The sequence below is a fragment of the Gavia stellata genome, chromosome 4, assembly GCF_030936135.1.
Source record: "Gavia stellata isolate bGavSte3 chromosome 4, bGavSte3.hap2, whole genome shotgun sequence".
NCBI classification, from domain to species: domain Eukaryota; kingdom Metazoa; phylum Chordata; class Aves; order Gaviiformes; family Gaviidae; genus Gavia; species Gavia stellata.
In genome coordinates, this window is record NC_082597.1 from 55,636,737 (window position 1) to 55,654,960 (window position 18,224).

Below are 18,224 nucleotides of genomic sequence, written 5' to 3' on the forward strand. Positions count from 1 at the left end.
ATCTCCGATGAGACAGTTATATCACTTCCTGCTCCAGTGATTGACAACAGCTTTATCCAATATTCATAACCAAATTCTTTCTGGAAACTAAGCTGACCTTGTTCATATGTTTCCTTGTCTTCCTCAAAAAATGCATTTGGCACTAGGAGAAAAGAAACAGCTGATATTGAATGTTTCCATGGTTCTGCTTACTATATTGACAGGACTATATTTTTGGGGGTTTTGCCCCTCTCCTTCTCCGGCTGACATTAAGTAAAAATGTCTTATTTTAAAGAATATCAAATCGATAATATCATATAGTATCTTATGAAGCAGGATATTTTTTGTTCATATATCCATGCACACCATCAGAACTCAGGTTTCATCTTTTGCTTGGTTTTAGGTGTAAAATAATGTGGACTAACCCTCCAGCTTTTGCCGAGAAGTAAATAGTAATTTTTATGTCAGATCAGATGACAAGTTTGCAAGGGCAGCACTGAAGTCTTTGGTTGACCAGTGAAACAAGAATTCCTGGGTTTAGATTCTTGAGGGAGTATTGCTTGCAAGTCACAATTTTCGCAGTGAAATTAATGCTAAAACCCACTCAAAAAAAAAAACCAAAACCAAACCCTACTCAAAAAAGGAACATTGGTGTCTCTACCCATAGTACTGTGATTATATAATATGTTATTTTCAGTGTAAATCCCACAATCTGTCCTGCTTGTATTTTTGGAGTCTTTGATGACCAAATGTTTTGAATTGTGAAGGGTTGTTGTGGTTGGTTTTAAGTTTTGCACAAAAGCACGTGTGGGGTCCATGTGCAACCCTTATAAACGTTGATATTCAAACCTATCAATTAATGCTGGGCCACATGTGGAGTTACCACAGTATCATTGCTGACAACATTTCTGAAGAACATGCATTTAAATTAAGGTGCCCTAACTTTCTAACTCAATGGATGAAATAATGTCTATAATGTACTATCATGTCAGTTATACTACTACTGCTTATACAATATTGATTGTAGATCAGAAAAACTTAACACTCTTTAATAATTAGGCTAATGAGAATTCCCACATATATCCTAGAATGAAGACCATTTAGCTTCTTAACAACTTGATGCTCTGTTAGTAATACCTCGCAAGATATTGTGGTTTTGTGATAACTCTCTTGTACCGCCTCTGCCTTTTGGGACTTCTTCATTCTAGCAGTTCTTTAAAGATACAATTCACTGTCCTCTTTTTCTAGGAACATGGTTAAATAACACAGCTTGAGAAGGAGAAAAGGGAAGAAATAATTGTTGTGCCTATCAGAAGTAGGTGGACAGCCTTACGCTGCCAACCTGATGAGAATGACCTGGCATTGTTCACTGTTACAAAGTTTTCTTACTATGTCGAGATAGAGTAAGAAGTCTGGAAATCTCTCCTTAAATTGCTTTTTTTAAAAAATACCTAACTTATTACTAGAAAATTCCATCTTAGAGGCAGGGAGGAAAGAGGTTTTGGTGGTTTGAGCCCTCTTTCATGGTTTAGGATGTCAGAAGAATTATAGCCTTGTGTTACAGGGCATTGCTTTGCTAGCTCTGCACTTTTGTGGCCTCAAAAACACAGTAAGTAATTCTGCTTTTTTGTAAAGATTCCCTATGCATCCTTTCTGTGGAACATAGGTTGCCAGCTGGTTGGTCTGAGCAAGAATGAGAGTGGTCATTAACCGAGTAGGCTAAAGAAAATACAGGAAACAAGGGAAGGCTTTTTGGAAGATTGCTTGCAAAAGAAATTAACAGCTCTGTTGGATGAGGACCTTTGTCACTCTCAGTGAAGCACAAGGCTCTCTAGTGACTTAAAGCTCTACAGTTAAGAATTTGTGTCATACAGAGAGAGTTAAATGGAATTCCTAATCCTGCTTAGAGCAAGAAATTTCATGAACTTTAGTGGCTTTAGAAAGGAGATGTCTCCCTTAAATCTTTCGCCATATCTTAGTTTGAATCTTATCTGCTCTGACTGCAGGATTCTTTCATGTGCCTTTTGTTCCTAAGGACAGAAGAAATATTAGAACTAAGTATAATATAATGTGCATACATAACAAAATGGTAGCAGCAATGGGGTTTGCAATACACTGGAAGTTGACAAGATTCCTAGAATTATGAATCACAACTTACTTCAAGTATGACATATCATAGAAGGAGCCTTGATTATGAGTTTGTCTGTTGCTGCTTTTTATTTTGTAAAAGGTGCTGTGCTGTGCGTTACTTGTGCAAAAACAGAGCTATCCAGAAGGCCCTGCAGGCAAATGATAGTGCAATTCATAAAAGTTTTAAAGCTCATGGAAGGCAGAGGCCAATGAAAAGTTATCTTCAACAGGGATTTCAAAAGAAATGGGGAGGGAATGAAGATAGGAAGTATCTTCATTTTAACCACTCTAAAATTGGTAGAACCTGCCCCGGGGCATGACCTGCAAAGAACTGTACTTGGGCTAGTTAATGAAGGACTATGGGTGCATGTATGTCTATTGAGAAAGGGAGTTAAAAATAAAATAGAGACACCCTGAGTTGTTCTTTGCAGCGATACTTACTGAATTTTCCTTACAGCACCTAAGAGTCGTCTCCAGAACCGTTTACTCTTTCACCTGGCACATAAGGTATGATGTCTTTTCTTCACTCATGCTTTGTTTGTTTTCTTTTCAGTTGGGTAATGTGTAATTTATGCTGGCAACCTGGCAGAATAATTAAAATGTCTGTGGTGGCAGGAGAACAAATGTTTTCAACAACCACCATACTGTATGAAAATGTGGAGATGAAAGTAAGTGTGAAAACATGATCTCAGGATAGATGCCCTCAGCATGTATCTAAGGAAAGTCTTACCAACTCACTTCACATAAGTCATACAACAGGAACCTGATGATATTTTTTGATCACGAGGAACCTGGGACTTGAATAGAATCAGAAATGTATTAAGCCACACATTCTCTTTTTCTTTGAAGTGTACCAAGTGTTCCTAGCTTGCAGCTGTCTTATACTTAGCAATTTGAGCAAAATGGTCTATATGCTATTACTGATCCTCCTAAGTCATTCAGTATACAAGAAGTAATATTGTTTGCAGCATGAAATTGACTTTACTTTAATTTCAATAACAATTACATGCTTATTTCACTTACCACACATAGCTATCTTTCCTCAAATTTGGGTTTATACCATCCTGTGTTATACTTAACAAGTATTGTGCTACTGAAGAGACTGAGTTTGGGGTGAAAGAAAGTATAAATCCTGAATGTTAGCTTTGATGTTAGATTCTCTTTACTTAAATCTCTGTTATGTTTAAGAGAGAAATCTTAAAACATTTTAGTAGTGGCACTGGCACTTATAAATGTCTGTGATAAAGGGAAGTTGGATAATTCCTAGTTCATGTAGTTAGTCTTTGGAAAGAAAGGGTTTTACAAAACTATGAAGCCTGCTGCCTTTTAGTTCTGTTCGGTGCAAAGGCAAGAGAAGTTGCTTCAGTATCATTTTGTGACTGGCTCAAAGGAGGAAAAGGATTTGAAGAAAACTGAGCAGATAGATAGATGAAAAATAAATACATAAGACAGAATTGGTGTGTAAGAGAAATTCATAATTGCTGTTGAACGAGCAGAACAAGCAAAGGGAAGCACTGGAATAAGTGATTTGAGTAGAATGGTTAGGTGAATAGCCTCAACTTTACTACTGTAATACAAATATAACAGGTATGTTTAACTCTGTTCCTTGTTTTTATCCTTGTGTGTGTGTTATGTGCTATACAGCAATGCTTTTAAAAATAAACCATTTAGTTAAAGAAACTGGAATTTTAAGGGGCTGATGAAAGAGAATTTGTTAGTGTTGTAAAGAAGTCTTGCAAAAATTAGTGGTTGTGTGTTGGCAAGTCTTGCATTTTTCTGCTATCCATGAGAAATAAGATTTGGATGTACAAACAGTAAAATTTCTGCTGGCTCAAATAATAACAGTCAAATCTTGTATTGCAAAATTCTGTTTGTGAAATAATTAATTCAGCTCTTCCCCTCTTATCCATCAAGGCATGTAATATGTAATTTTGTCTAAATCACAACTTAAAGGAAAATGTGTACTTAGTTTTAGTCTTACATTTATCTAGTTTCAACTGGTCTGCCTCTTTAATGTTTGGCTTTCTCCACTGGTCAAATTAACTTTAAAGTAACAGAGTTTTTTCCAGGTGCTTAATATGAATCACCTGTTTTTTGCCAGCAAGGACAAAATTAATCCAGCTAATTAAAATGTTTTTCCCACTGAACTCTTCTGAGAATGTGTCACACTCTTTTTAGTTCAGTGATGAGAAGAAACTGATGAGCTCTCACCAGAATCTGCAAGACATTACAGAAGATCAGCTTAGCTTGGCATCTATCCACTACATGCGGTCCCACTACCAAGAAGCTATTGATATCTACAAACGCATTCTTCTTGATAATCGGTGCGCATCTCTACTCTATAAACCTTATTGCAGTGTCTCTGATATTGTTGATATTTGAATTCCATTTAGTTGCTTGGTTTCTGAAAATAGGAATTTTCCCCAATTACTATGTCCCTTTCCCACCACAAAATGTGCACAAGTTGCAGCCCCCTCAATTTTGTTCATTGCAAATCATTATTGAAAAATGCATGGTTAAAAAGAAGTCTGCTGTCTGTTGCTTTCTTTTAGTGATACTTCCTTGTAACTCATTCTGAGATCCTTTTTTATTTTGCTACTTTTTTCTTCTGAAATGATACATAGTTATGTACCTGCTTTGTCTTTTTTTTTCCCCCATCTCTGATGGCCAGTCTGGTGACCCTTTCTTGTGATTATTGACTTCTCCTTCACCTCTTAGCCTTTCTAAGAAGGGTTCAGCTCCTAGTTTTTATGTAGAGAGTTCCTTGCATTCCTTTAACTCTGAAATTCTTTCCATTTCTATTTATCCTGCTATGACACTTTTTGGTGTTTTGGGGTTTTTTTTATCATTTTCTGCATGTTCTTAGTTCAGAATTTAACAAGGAACAAGTTAAATTTTTAAGTGGCTGGAAGTATTGTTTAACAAAAAATAGAAACTGCTGTCCAGAATACATAGCTATCTCTTGGCAGTATCTCCTCTTGAATACTTCAGTGAAAGCTGAGTCCATCATAATGTATGTAAGTATGTCATGAATGCTTGGGGAAAAGATTTTTAACTTCTAAGCCCTGTAGAAGCAATCACTCAAAACTAAATGAGTAACCTTCATAACAATTATCGCTTTACTTACTGTTACCACAAATGTCTGTCTTATTTCTGTGTCTAGTTCTTCTGGCTCGATAGCTTGTAATGGCAAGGATTTTTTTGAAATAATTGTACTTGGTATAAGATAATAAGATTCATTAAAATATTTTCAAGTTTTATGCGTGCATATTAAATGTCATTGCATGTATTGCATAGAAAATCCTATTCTGCCAGGCCAAGTACCCTGCTCTTGTTCTGTGTATTTCCTTAGTGTGAAGTTGCCACCATTTCCCAGATTTGCAAACCAACAGTTTTGTAGGTAATACTTTAAAGCTGCAGTAGCTGCCATTGAAAAAAAACTAATGTGAATCTATCCATATCTGTGCGATCTTATGTAACAAACTAGAGCTCTAAAGATGCCTAATAAGCATTTCTCAGAAACTACAGTTTTGATGTGCTTGTAAAAGATGTATAGACATATGAGAGCTTTATCACTGATTTTAATGTTCTGTAGTATCACTCTCCGGTGGGATTTAAATGTTCTCTTTAATCCCCTTTCCTGCAGGGAATACCTGGCTCTGAATGTATATGTGGCCCTATGCTATTACAAGCTGGATTACTATGATGTATCACAGGAAGTGCTAGCTGTTTACCTTCAGCAAGTTCCTGACAGCACCATTGCTCTCAACCTTAAGGCTTGTAACCATTTTCGACTTTACAATGGGAAGGCTGCTGAGGTATCTATTGGACAGCCCTTCAGCTCACCTTTATTTTAGTTCAAGATTCCATACGGGTTTCTTTTCCTTGTTATCTGTCTTAATCAGTAATGTTGATAATGGCCTTTATCTTGTCATTGTGTCCTTCTCTTAGGAATGTCACCCATTTCAGTTTCCCTGGTATTAAGCCTTCTGTCCACATGTGTGCACACTGGTCTTACAGTTTTCCCAGTCCACTTTTGACCTTGTGTCTATATGTCTAATCCAATTGCTAAAATCATCACATAGAAGTGGGAAGGCAAAAATCTTCCAGTGACCCAGCACTGCTGGAGATGCCTTTCTATCAGCTTTGGGGCTCATATGAAGCTCCATTTATTCTTCTTGTGTGCTTTCTTGGTTTTGTGTTAAGATTTTGGAATGTATGTCATTCCAGGCAGAGCTGAAGAACTTGACGGACAGTGCCTCATCATCTTTTGAGTTTGGCAAGGAGCTCATTAAGCACAATCTGGTGAGTAATATATTTCTCAGCTTTAATATGAACTGCACTCATTTGTAGAGCTTTTCCTGATGATTCATAAAATGGAATATTTTCGGAATTGCAGACCGAATTGAATCTCTGCTGCCATATAAGTCCCATTCCAGAAATCCTACCTGTATAATCAATGTGCCATCAAGTGATTTTTTTTTTTCCCCTGCAATTTTTCTGTCAGTTTGAGACTGTGTCAAGAAAATAATAATGCTGTTGCTTTTACCCCCGAAGGCATATTAAAATAACTTATGTCCTGTAAGAATACCTTTGGAAGCTATTTTGTGAAGTGCAGTCAATAAGGACACTGTAGAAACAAGTCAGAATGCATGACCCTGAACTCTTATTTAGTATGACAACAATGTGAGTGGAAGGTAACTCAGGAAAATGGTCTTCATCCAAAAAGTACTTAACAAGGAGTTCATAGGGAAAAAGATGCTGATAAAAGCCCGAACACCTGTGTGTTCTGCAGTAAAAGAGTCACTAATCACCTGTTAATTTTCCCTGCAGTGGTATTAGTACTTTGCTGAAAAAGCGGTAACAGTAGATTGCTCTTATTTAAAGATGGGCAGTTGCTTGCTTTGTCGTTTTTCAAGAGCAGTCACAACAAGTTAACACTTTTTTCCCCAAGAGTTAAAACTGCTTTCAAACTGGACTTTTGTAAGTTAACATTCTTTTTTTTTTTTGAATGTTCGTCTTTTTGCCAGTGTTTTATTGAATAAGTATGTTAGATTTTGTTGGAGGAACTGCCATGTGAAACTGAAGTATAAAGAATCGACTGATCCTGATTATTTTAGGATCTTGTGGCATTCTAAATAAATATATAGTTGTTAGCCTAATTTTTTCATACGAACACATCATAAGCAAATTGTAATTCTGTAGGTATTCTCCTCACTCTTGTCTCAGACCATATTATTCTTTAAAATCTCTGATATGTAATGTATCACTGCTTTGAGCTGCTAAAAGCTGTAATAAGTTAATCTTTACTGATGGATTAAATACTTTATATTCTTCAGAATAAAGACTGTCACATGTCGTAATTCTACGGTTATATTAAAGCAGGGATTATGCTAATGCAAGTACCACTGACTTCTTCCTACTGTTAGTATAGGAATTTAAGGATTCATTTCCTTGAATTAAGAAATCATAGACAAGATTTTGATACACAGTTATCAATATGCTGCTTTTCTCTGCAGGTGGTGTTCCGAGGAGGAGAAGGGGCTTTGCAGGTCCTGCCTCCTCTGGTTGATGTTATTCCTGAGGCAAGACTGAATCTTGTGATTTACTATCTCCGGCAAGGTAAATACACCTTCCTCTGGTTCTTTCATAGCTTCAGGGATGACATTCATTCATCTGATCTCAACTGACTATTCCATGAAATGCTTTTTGTTCTTTGCAGTAAAACATAATTTATTTCATTTTCTGTTTCTCTGGAAAATAGTGATGTTAAGAGATCCCATGGCTTGCAGAGAAGGGTTTTAATTGTGTGCAATCAAATAAATCTACTTCAGCAGAGTATTAGAGGTTCCTTGGGTTGCAGAAGATGACTTTGGGGATGGTGATGTTTATATATTTATAGTGAGAAGACCTCTCCTCTGCCTGGATATGTAAGAATGGTAGGCGTATGTCCTATGAAAGCAAGGACAACTATGTCCGTAAATACGGCACAAACAGAATATGAGCCAAAGTGACTGTGAACAAGGCTACAGTTTGTGAACAAGGCATTTCATTACAATTCTACTTTACAACTCTTAAAGAATGCAGGTAGGTAGCCAGAATCAGTGGGAAAGTATTTTCTACTTGTTTCTCTCCTTAGTTGGCCGACTTCTTTGAGTTTTATCAGAGTTTAGTTTCAGAGCCATTCCTATTCTCCCATTGCGTTCCTTTATTCAACAGTGGGTTGACTGGCTGAGTGATGAGTAGGTGTTAACTGCAGTCACCTAATATAAAGTGATGTGATGATTGCTTTTCCATCTACTGTTTTATAAGCCTTGTATTTTGTCACCTTTTAAAGGTAAACAAAATATGTTTAAATACGTTAAAGGTGACAAAATACTTTTAGATGACCAGAGCATCTGAAAGCAGAAAAATGTATTTTCTTACTTTTTAAATAAGTCCATGACTGCAATTTTTTTTCCAAAATGTTGAAAAATTACCATGAAAAAAGGAGAGATATTCTCCTGGCAGAAGTACGTGACACCAACTTTATATTCTTTGTATCCCAGTAAGTACACCAGAGAATCTGAGCATATGTAAACACAATACATCGAAAAAGTTTTGTGAGCTTTTTATAGTGTGACTGAATTTGAGTTTCAGATACTGATTCTGAGTAACAGCTTCATCATTTGTAATCAACAAGGTTGATGAGATTTAATCTCTGTAGTTGGAGTAAGTTCTTTTTGGTGCTCAGTTGTATCCAGGACTGCTTCTTTTGTCTGCATGCACGATTGAAACACTGCCTCATCATTTCAGTTCAGCTCAGACTGTGACAAATTTTAGAACATCCCACTACTGATGACTATAAGCGGTTATAGAACTTCTTATTGTGGCTAATACTGTGCAATGAAATTTAATTAATCTGACTCTGCTAATCTGCAAACATCACAGTTCACAAAATATGGCAATTCTATCCCTATTTTGTTTTATTTGATACTAGAGAATGACAATTAGGTTATTTAAATGTCATATGAGGATATTTAAATTTCATCATCGTTGTAAATTAGGTATACATTCTCGAGTAAATTCAAATGGTCACAATTGTATATTATTAAAAGTACATTAACACCTGCCTTATATTGTATAAATTTATAGAGTTCTAGGTAAATAACAGAATCACATTAGTAGTGAGAAGGGACCTCTGGAGATCTCTAGCACAACATTTTATTCAAGGCGGGTCAAATTAGATCAGGTTGCTTAGAGCCTTGTCCAGACAAGCATCTAGTCAGAACTTCCTCTGTTCCACCTTGTGTCCACTGCCTTTCATCTCACCCTATGGAATCTGTCTCCATCTTCTCTGCACCCTCCCATTAGTTAGTTGTAGATCTCCTTTGAACCTTCTCCTCTAAAAGCTAAGCACATGCAGTTCTCTTGATCTCTCCTCAGCCCCCTACCTGCCTTGGGAGTCCTCAGGTGGGCTCACTCCAGTATTTCAATGTCTGTCTTGATCAAGGGATCCCAAAACCAGACACAGTACTCCAGGTGCAGTTTCACAAGTGCCAGATAAAGAATCCTTTCCCTTGCCCTGATGGCTACATTCTTGCTAATATGATCCAGTGTGTGGTTTGCCTCCCTTACTGCAAGAGTGCACTGTCTATCGGGACCCCCAGGTTGCCTTTTAGCCAGTTAGCCCTCCCGCCTGTCTCGTTGCTTAGGTTGTTTCAAACCAAACAAAATGCAGAACTTGCGTTTTGCCTCCATTGAGCTTCATGAGATTTCTTTCAGCCCAATTTTTTAAGCGTGTTGAGTTTTTTCTCAATAACTGGGAGCTTTCTTGCCAGTCTTTTATCATTTGCAAACTTGCTGAGAGTACTCTCTATCCTATCATCTGGGTTGTTAATATAAGACATTCAACAGTATCAGTCCCTGGGGGATTCTATTAGTAATGAGCCACCAGTTGGATTTTGAACAACTTATCACCATCCTTTGGTAGTCCAGACAGTTTCACATCCCTTTATCATCTTACTTAGCCAGTCCAACCTCTCAAGTTTGGCTATGACAAAGGTATAAGAGACCATGTCAAAGACCTTGCTAAAGTCAAGGTGTACAGCATCCACTGCTATCCCCTTATCCATACATCCAGTCATCGATTGGGTTAGTCAGTACACTTTGGCATTGGTAAATCTATGCCTGCTCTTCCCAGCCACCTTTCTGTCCAGTATTATTGTTGCCAGTATCACTGTGGGTAATATTGGTATTATTAACAATTATCTTGTCCAATAATATTGTTAATAATAATATATGTTTCAAATTAAGTTCTACTTGCAGAAGATGTAATTTGCTTCTATGTATCACTTAAAAATCAGTCTTGTTTACTCATTTGCTGTCAACCTTGCAGTAATTTTCATTAGTTAGGGTCTGTTCTTCACTGTGGTATGCAAATGACTTGCATACTGACAAAGGAGGCCAAGGCGAATTAGGATTAAAACGTCTTTCCTGGTTAGGCTAAGTTTCCATTTTAAAGTCTTGCTAGTGTAGCAGCATCGGTTAAGAATGAGAGAAATCATTACTTCTAGTGACTACAGCTGTCTCTCCAAAATTTACATGGTCTCCGATAAAAGTAGGCTTGTGTTAAGACATGCTATGAACTGGAGTGACTGCAGCACAAACATGCGTCCCACTTTTTTCAACTCTTTAAGGTAGTGACTTTTAGCAGGGTTTGGGGCCAGGTATCCAGTTGTAATCTGCTCCAGTGAGATTTGCTAGAACCTTCTGTTGAAGCCTGAAGAGCATAGCTCTGTGTTGATGGTCTACACTGATGAAAATAAGGGCTGCTGGTTTTTTTTTTTTTTTTGGCTCACTGTTGGTGAGCTGAGCTAGCCAAAAATAACAAAAAATGTATTTCTATTTAGAAAGAAAAAAAAAAGAAGTTATGACTTTTGGCTAGTCTAGTACCTTGTGCTGGCTTACTATCTGACTGCTTAAGGGAATGGGTAGGAAAGCAAAGGGGTTGGATAGGAGCCTGGCAGCTCCAATGTATATTGCCTTAAGTCACCCTGGAGTACTGTCGCCGCACTGTGTGGATAGTATGTACTAGCAAAAAAAGTTTTGATAAGGCTTGTTCTTATGGGCAGCTGGTATAATGCTGTATTAAAATTTTTACAGTAAAAAGTGCATCTTTACTAGGTTGGGTTACTAAGCAGACCATAGTGCCAACGTCTTTTTTGATTTAAGTAAAGTTTAGGATCTTTTCAGCTTACTTATTTCTAGGGTGGGAAGGGAGTTGTTTACTGAATTTAAACTTTACATTTAAACTTTTATACTAGTAATGCTTTTGCTTGTTAGAATTAGGAGCAGGTAAGAGCTGCTGGACAGATTTTGAAATATTAGTAAAGAAAAGATGAAGTTTCCCTTCGGAATCATGTTACCCTATCCTCCTTGAGGGGTAAATAAATATGAGAAGAGAAGAGACAGGAATATGATGGATTTATTGTCTTGACCTTGTACTGTTGAGAAGGTAGCCACTGGATTATGAACAAGGGGGCCAAGTCATCTCTACTAGGAAAATTGTAGTAATAAAGAAGCTATTACTCACTCCATGTTTGTTATTTGAGTTCTAGAAAACCATCACCATTGTGGTATAAATTCACAGTGATTTATAGTTACCTTTCACCTCCTGTCTAAATGCTTTATTTCTTAGTCTGTGACTACTGAGGAATGTTGTAGAGGATGAGTGATTTGTTCTAATACAGTGTGCTATGGGTTGTCATACATTCTAACGTCTGGTATTTCAGATGATGTGCAGGAGGCTTATAACCTGATTAAGGACCTGGAACCTACAGCTCCACAGGTAATTGGAAACTGATGTCATGGTACATAACGACAGAAGTTATAAGTTGGTATGAAATCTGCCATATATAAAACTAGTATCCTGAGGACAGCTTACCCCATTCCCACTTTTAAAACTCTTGTGTTTTCCATCTTTTTATCAACAATAGACTTAATGTGCATGCGTAAAATATTATATATGAGTACGTAGCATGTTTGTTGCCATACCACCTGGGGACAATAAGAATACAGCTCTGTTGTGTGCAGACGTGATTCTAGTGAGCTGACCATCAGTGCATAGATAAAAGCCCTCTTCCAACTACAGCTACGTGTCCTTTCTGCCCTGGTGATAGTTACCATCCCTCAGATCTACTAGCTCAAGATGCTCATGTAGTTTGTCCTGAAGCCATTTCAATAAAAATGAGCTAGATTAGATTAAACAGTTTAAATAATAAGTCTTTTCTAATTCCATCTCACTTTGGCTGCAGTGAGTGAAAACTGCAGTGTCCCTTGGCTGCTACTGCAATTTTCTTTTGTGGCTGTTCCAACACCTTTGGTCTCTGATTTATTCCTCTTTGCAGTTTATTTTCCAGAGGTCATATAGCTGGGCATGAAAGGGACCTGTCATGAGTCTGTGTGAGGATTAGATGGAGGGAAAAGGAAAACATCAAGAACACAGATCTAGTAATTCTGTGCTGAGGAGTGTCTTCTGCTGTTGCTTTTCACTGCTTGCATTTTTTAGGATAGCAAGACTTACTTGAACAGTTTTCTGCAGTTATGGGTCCTTTAGCCTCTGTTTTCCCCATATAGGTGCCTAATATAAACAAAATTATATCATTCTTGATCACAATTTGAAATTAGTATCTTCGTGCTTTTTTTTCCATTTTCTCACTCACACTTGGAAGGAACTCCACGCTAAGACTTGCAAAACTACTTGTAAATCCTCCTTCAGTTCTCAAATTTCATCTTTGTCATGACATCTATAGGATAATAATTTGGCATCTGTAAGAGAGTTGGTGTGCTAAAATGATTACTTAGTGTACTGGCTAGTACTCTCAGATTGTTTCCTTGCACTCCGTTGTTGGTCTGTGTACATGTCTGTGTACGTGTCTGTTTCTCTTTTTTCCATCTTTACATTGGTGACAGGGCTGTCCAGGTTTATCAGGAGTACCTACTTCAACAGATTTATGGCTCTAACTCTTATTTGTCTTATTCAAATTTTACAATTGAGTCTGTTACATGCTGAGAAAATCTTGCTCAGAGAAGAATTAAACTATAGTTTTATCTCGTAGTAGAGACTACAGTGTACTCTACTCCTATTCCTAATTTCAGTAGAGAAACATGACCACAGAGCACAAACTTCCTGACATTTTTGCCCTGATGAGAAAAGCTATGCATTTTTGAGCAAGATGGTAATGGTTATGGTTTAACCAATGTGCATACTTGGAGTGGGATCTGTGCATTAATATAACAATATTGCACTTGATTATTGGTCATATGATGGTGAAGAGGGCATGATAGTATGTTATGGTGTTCCTTCCAGTGCATCATCTTTGAGCATAAGACTTACCAGAAAACACACTACACCGTTGCATCCCACATATTTAGCAGAAGTGACTAGCTAACAAGTAGAATGGTTTTTCGGGGGGTGTAATTTTGTACTACTGTGCTGAAGCACTATCGTAGTATCACAGTAACCAGCTACCTATTAAACTGAGTTGGGATGATGTTGAATTTAGGAAGAAAATAATGTACAAGTAGGCTTTTATGTGTCTCCTGAAATCTTCCCCTTGTTTTATCTGATACTTTTTACTTTTCTTTTTTCTTTTTTTTTTTTTTCCCCTCCAGGAGTACATCCTCAAAGGAGTGGTAAATGCAGCACTTGGACAAGAAATGGGCTCGGTGAGTGAAGCCCATGAGGTTCTCCAGCTTATCCAACCGTAGGATGTGAACAGATCTGTGGGGACTGGAATGGAGTGAAACAGGCAGTCATTTCTCATTTAGATTGTAGGATCTCTGAGTCTCTTAATCTTCTTCCATACAGTATTCAGTCCAGAATGAGTGAAATGCAAATCTCTGTTGCTAGTCCTGACAATAAATCAAGCTGAATTTGGTTTCTCTGTCCTGCTTCCAAAAAACCTGTTTGCTTTCTACAGTGTTCTTGTGTATCTAGGCACATACAGCAGCACATTTACCTTTTCTGGTTTTCCTTCAGCCCTTTTCTTCAGTCTGTTAGTTGCTCCCCATCTGTTCCTCAGAGCATATTTTCACTGTGTATTGTAGCATCAACTCTGGAACTCACTGGCTTTCTTTTTTTCCTCTCCCAGAGAGATCATCTGAAAATTGCTCAGCAGTTCTTCCAGTTGGTGGGTGAATCAGCCAGCGAATGTGGTATGTTTGAAATGTTCTTCCTCCATTATGTAATCCTTCTTACAGTATGCAAATATATACCATCGTATCTTTGTCTAACTGCTGACTGTTAGCATGACTATTGCTAGGCATTTTATTGCTACAGTACGAGTAACAGAAAGTCTCTAATTTATAGTCTTACACAAATTTGCAAGTTTAAATTCTAAGGCTCAATTAATTCCAAACCTTACTATATGAATTTGGCTGGAAAAGAGGCTACACTGCAAACTGCTAGTCTTCACTGACAGACGCTGTGGCAGCTTGCCTTTGACTGATAATCCCCATTATAGAAACAGAAGACAACAGCCTAATTAGATGAAGTGTATGGCTGAAACCTCTCAGGTACAGACACTCATGGGTACAAATCTAGGACTGCTAATGAAAGCCTATCAAGTACATATAGTCCTAGCACGGAGTGTGCCCTGGAACTGAGGGTGATAAAAACATAAAGAAGAATTTGGCTACAGACAAAAATGGAGGCTCTGGGGCTAACTCCTTGGTTGAATCAAAAAAGCCATGATAAAACCCAATTAAAAAATCAATAGATTTTCAATATTTATTCTTACTTATTCAATAGTAGACCAAAACAAAACCTTGTCTTCTCTTCCCCTTGCTGAAGTAAACCCAAAAATCCCAAATCAAAAAAGCCAGTAGTTGGAACACAGAAATTCAGGTGAAATAGGACTTCCCATTTTCCTTTGTAGGCATTTTCAGTAGGACTATTTCTTTAGGTGGGTATTTATGCATGTTTATGGTGCGACAGCTCGTGGTCCTCAGAGACAGAATGCTGTCTCCTGTGTCCATGGTGATTAAAGAGAAGGAGCTCAAGAGACAGAGCAGCAGTACTGATGAAACTTTCAGAAATACTGTTGAGCCATTCTGTTTCCCTTGCAGCCCTTGTACTGTTGAGATCATGCAGTAGAGCGCTTCACATTGGAAGGCTGGAAGTGGTTCCATTGATGAGCCTTCCTTAACACATTCCTCTTGCATGGAGGCTATCCCTTTGGAGTTGGGATCCCAGCTAACAGAAAGAAGCAATATGAACTGTAGTAGTGGAGGAGTCTGTTAGTGGGCATATAGCTAAGTGGGTTTCTGATGCCAGTAAAGTCACAGGGCAAGTGATACAATGGTGGTGGACCTCTGAATGCCTGTAACAGTCATGCAGGTGTGATGAGTGACCATAGCATACATGAATAAAAATAATACAGAGATAGTCTGAGAAAAGATACCCTGAAAAGATGTATAGTGAAGATATAGCCCAAAACCAAAATTGAAATTGTTAGGAAGCGAAAAGTCTTAATTTTACTGTGAAATATTTTTAAACCCAAATGCAAAACAAGATAGAGAGGCTGAGACTTGAGGTATGGTTGTGGCGGGGTGGAAGGGAACAGAAATGTAGTCCAATTAGGAAGGTGGGATAATTGAAAAAAATGAGCCTATGGGAGGGATTGGTTCCAACTAAAGGTAAATGGAAACATTAGTACTGCAAGCATCTTACACTCTTGGTACTTCCATTTAAAAACTGCTTTGTCATCTTTTTAAAAACTTGTGGGAGAAAGCTGACATACAGAAGAGCACACAGTTCAAGGTAACTCCTCCTTTAAAGGTGAAATAAGGTGAAGGCTTTTTTCTATCCTTAAATGAAGGACAAGTGGAGATCAACAAACTGTAGTTAGGAAATAGAAGAGGCAAACAGAGTTCAACTTAGATAGGACATAACAAAACAAAAACACATGAAGACCAAATATGTAAGTGTTTTTATACAAATATTAGATGTTTTACAAGAAGATGAATAAAGTGGAACACCCGGTTTTAGAAGAGGAAGCTATAAACCTAAAATATTTTTTTAATGTGATAGGAGGAAGGTAACATGTAGGATATTGTTCTTATTTAATTTACAGTGGGGTATTACTAAATAGAGATGCCAGTGGAGAAATGGTTCTAAACATCATAGAAACCTTCTCTCAACATACAATAAATATCTTTTCTTTATCAGTGAGTAACATCAAATTGTTTTAAATTACATGCTCAGCTAGGAGACTCATCATATTGAGGCTAAATTATTCACCAGCCAGCCTGGATGGGAACAGTGACTGGCATATTAAAGAGGTTAGAGATTTTATATAGCTAGATAATTAAATAATAGTTGGAGACTTCTATTCTGTCCATACTGACCTAGTAAATGCAATGACATGGCATGATATAGAGAATGAATTTTTAAATGCGAAGTTTTAATCTTTCTTAGAGAACACACAAGTGAACAGGTAACTCTACACCAATACAGAGATTACATATAACCCGATTTGAAATTTTGTGATGAAAATTCAATTCTGTTACAGTGATCTGAGTATAATCAAATTCAAAAACCATGTGTTAGCAAATACCTCAAAAAATTTCCACACTACTAATTTCAAGAAGGGAAGCTACATAACAACATTTCTCATTTCTAACAGAAAATTTTCAGTGAAGTAGCAGTGAATAGGATAAAACGCACCTGATTTGAACACTTGAAAGAACCTTTTGTTTCTTTAAAGAAAGGGCTCATATTCATAATTAATGAGCTACAGGAGACAAATAATGACATGACTAGGTTTGCCAAAGGTACAAAATTACCCATAGTAGGAAAAATGAAAGCCTCCACAATGATGAAAGCTGTGGAAGAATATATGAGGCTGGGTAATAATATGCAAATTAAATTTAGCTTTGATAAATGCCAAGTAGTACATAGGGGGGGAAAAACCCCTTAAACTGTATTTGCAAAATTATCAGAAAAGTTGATGAGAATCTTAGGAATTGATGAGGAAAGAGAGAACAAAACAAAAATAATTACTGTGTCATTGTGTACAGATGTGGTTCCCTTTCTTGAATACTGTCTGCAGTTCTGGTTCTTACGTTTCAAAAAAATACAGTAGAACAGGAAAGGGTACAATAAAGGATGATCAGAGAAAGGAGATATCTTCTTGAACAAGGAGAGATTAAATAAAGGAGGATACATGTCCTGGAAAATGATGACTGAGTTTGGTTATGTTTGTGATACAGAACATCATAAATTACAAGGAGAAAAGGAATGGAGAAGAATTAGTTGCTGTACCAAAAAAACAAGGAGCATTGACATAAATTGTCAACGCAAGACAATTAAAATAAACAGCACTAATTACTTATTTGGTAACTTATTTGATATAGAATCTTGTGAGAACCAGAAGGTATAAAGAAATTTGTAGAAGAAAAGTCCATTAGCTGTTTAACACAATTTTTTCAGTGATGATTAGGAAGTCCTCAGTGCAGATTGCTGGAAGCTGGGAGAAACTTCAAAGGAAGTGGCAGTACATACCACAGCATGTATTATATGTGAAATCAGAATATAGTCTTTCTGTAGCTGTATATTCTTACTCAGCAAGCTTCTGAACCAGATAGACCTTGGATCCAATATGATAATTTTATCTTCTTATGTAACTTGGCGTATTAGCCACTATGTTGTATATTTGTGGTCATTTTTGGTCTGCTGCCTTTGTTGCTGTTTGTATACTTGGGCTTTTGCTAAGTAGCCAGCCGTGCTATTCAAGCATGTAAGTCATGCTTCAGCACTTCCAACTGTGCCAATCCTTGCAAGGAGGCAGTACCACTAGATTGTCTAAGATCTGTGTCAAGTTACTTAGCTGCTTTGCACATTTATAATACAAAAGTAGATTGTGCTCACTAGAGTGAGGAAACCCTATGCTGTGTCTTTGCTCGCAACTGGGCCTACAAGGCTCCCGATTTTAATGTGGATTATAAAAAAATTAACGGATTAAAATGAAGATGTGGAATACTTTTTTTCAAAACAAGGTCCTATCTTTCTGACTTGCTCTTGTTAACTGTAGAAATCCAATGACCGCATTAAGAAAAAAGCAGCAACAGAC

At 37.2% G+C, this 18,224-nt stretch overlaps 1 protein-coding gene across 2 annotated transcripts in view; it reads left to right on the forward strand.

The window, feature by feature from the left end:
- IFT56 (intraflagellar transport 56) overlaps window positions 1–18,224 on the forward strand; it is a 49,649-nt gene that overhangs the window by 12,145 nt on the left and 19,280 nt on the right. For both annotated transcript variants that reach the window (XM_059816471.1, XM_059816472.1), the window contains 8 exons: window positions 2,567–2,616; window positions 4,288–4,433; window positions 5,756–5,927; window positions 6,340–6,414; window positions 7,629–7,731; window positions 11,883–11,938; window positions 13,765–13,818; window positions 14,244–14,307. In XM_059816471.1, the coding sequence (XP_059672454.1) occupies window positions 2,567–2,616; window positions 4,288–4,433; window positions 5,756–5,927; window positions 6,340–6,414; window positions 7,629–7,731; window positions 11,883–11,938; window positions 13,765–13,818; window positions 14,244–14,307 (720 nt within the window). The remainder of the gene's footprint in view (window positions 1–2,566; window positions 2,617–4,287; window positions 4,434–5,755; window positions 5,928–6,339; window positions 6,415–7,628; window positions 7,732–11,882; window positions 11,939–13,764; window positions 13,819–14,243; window positions 14,308–18,224) is intronic.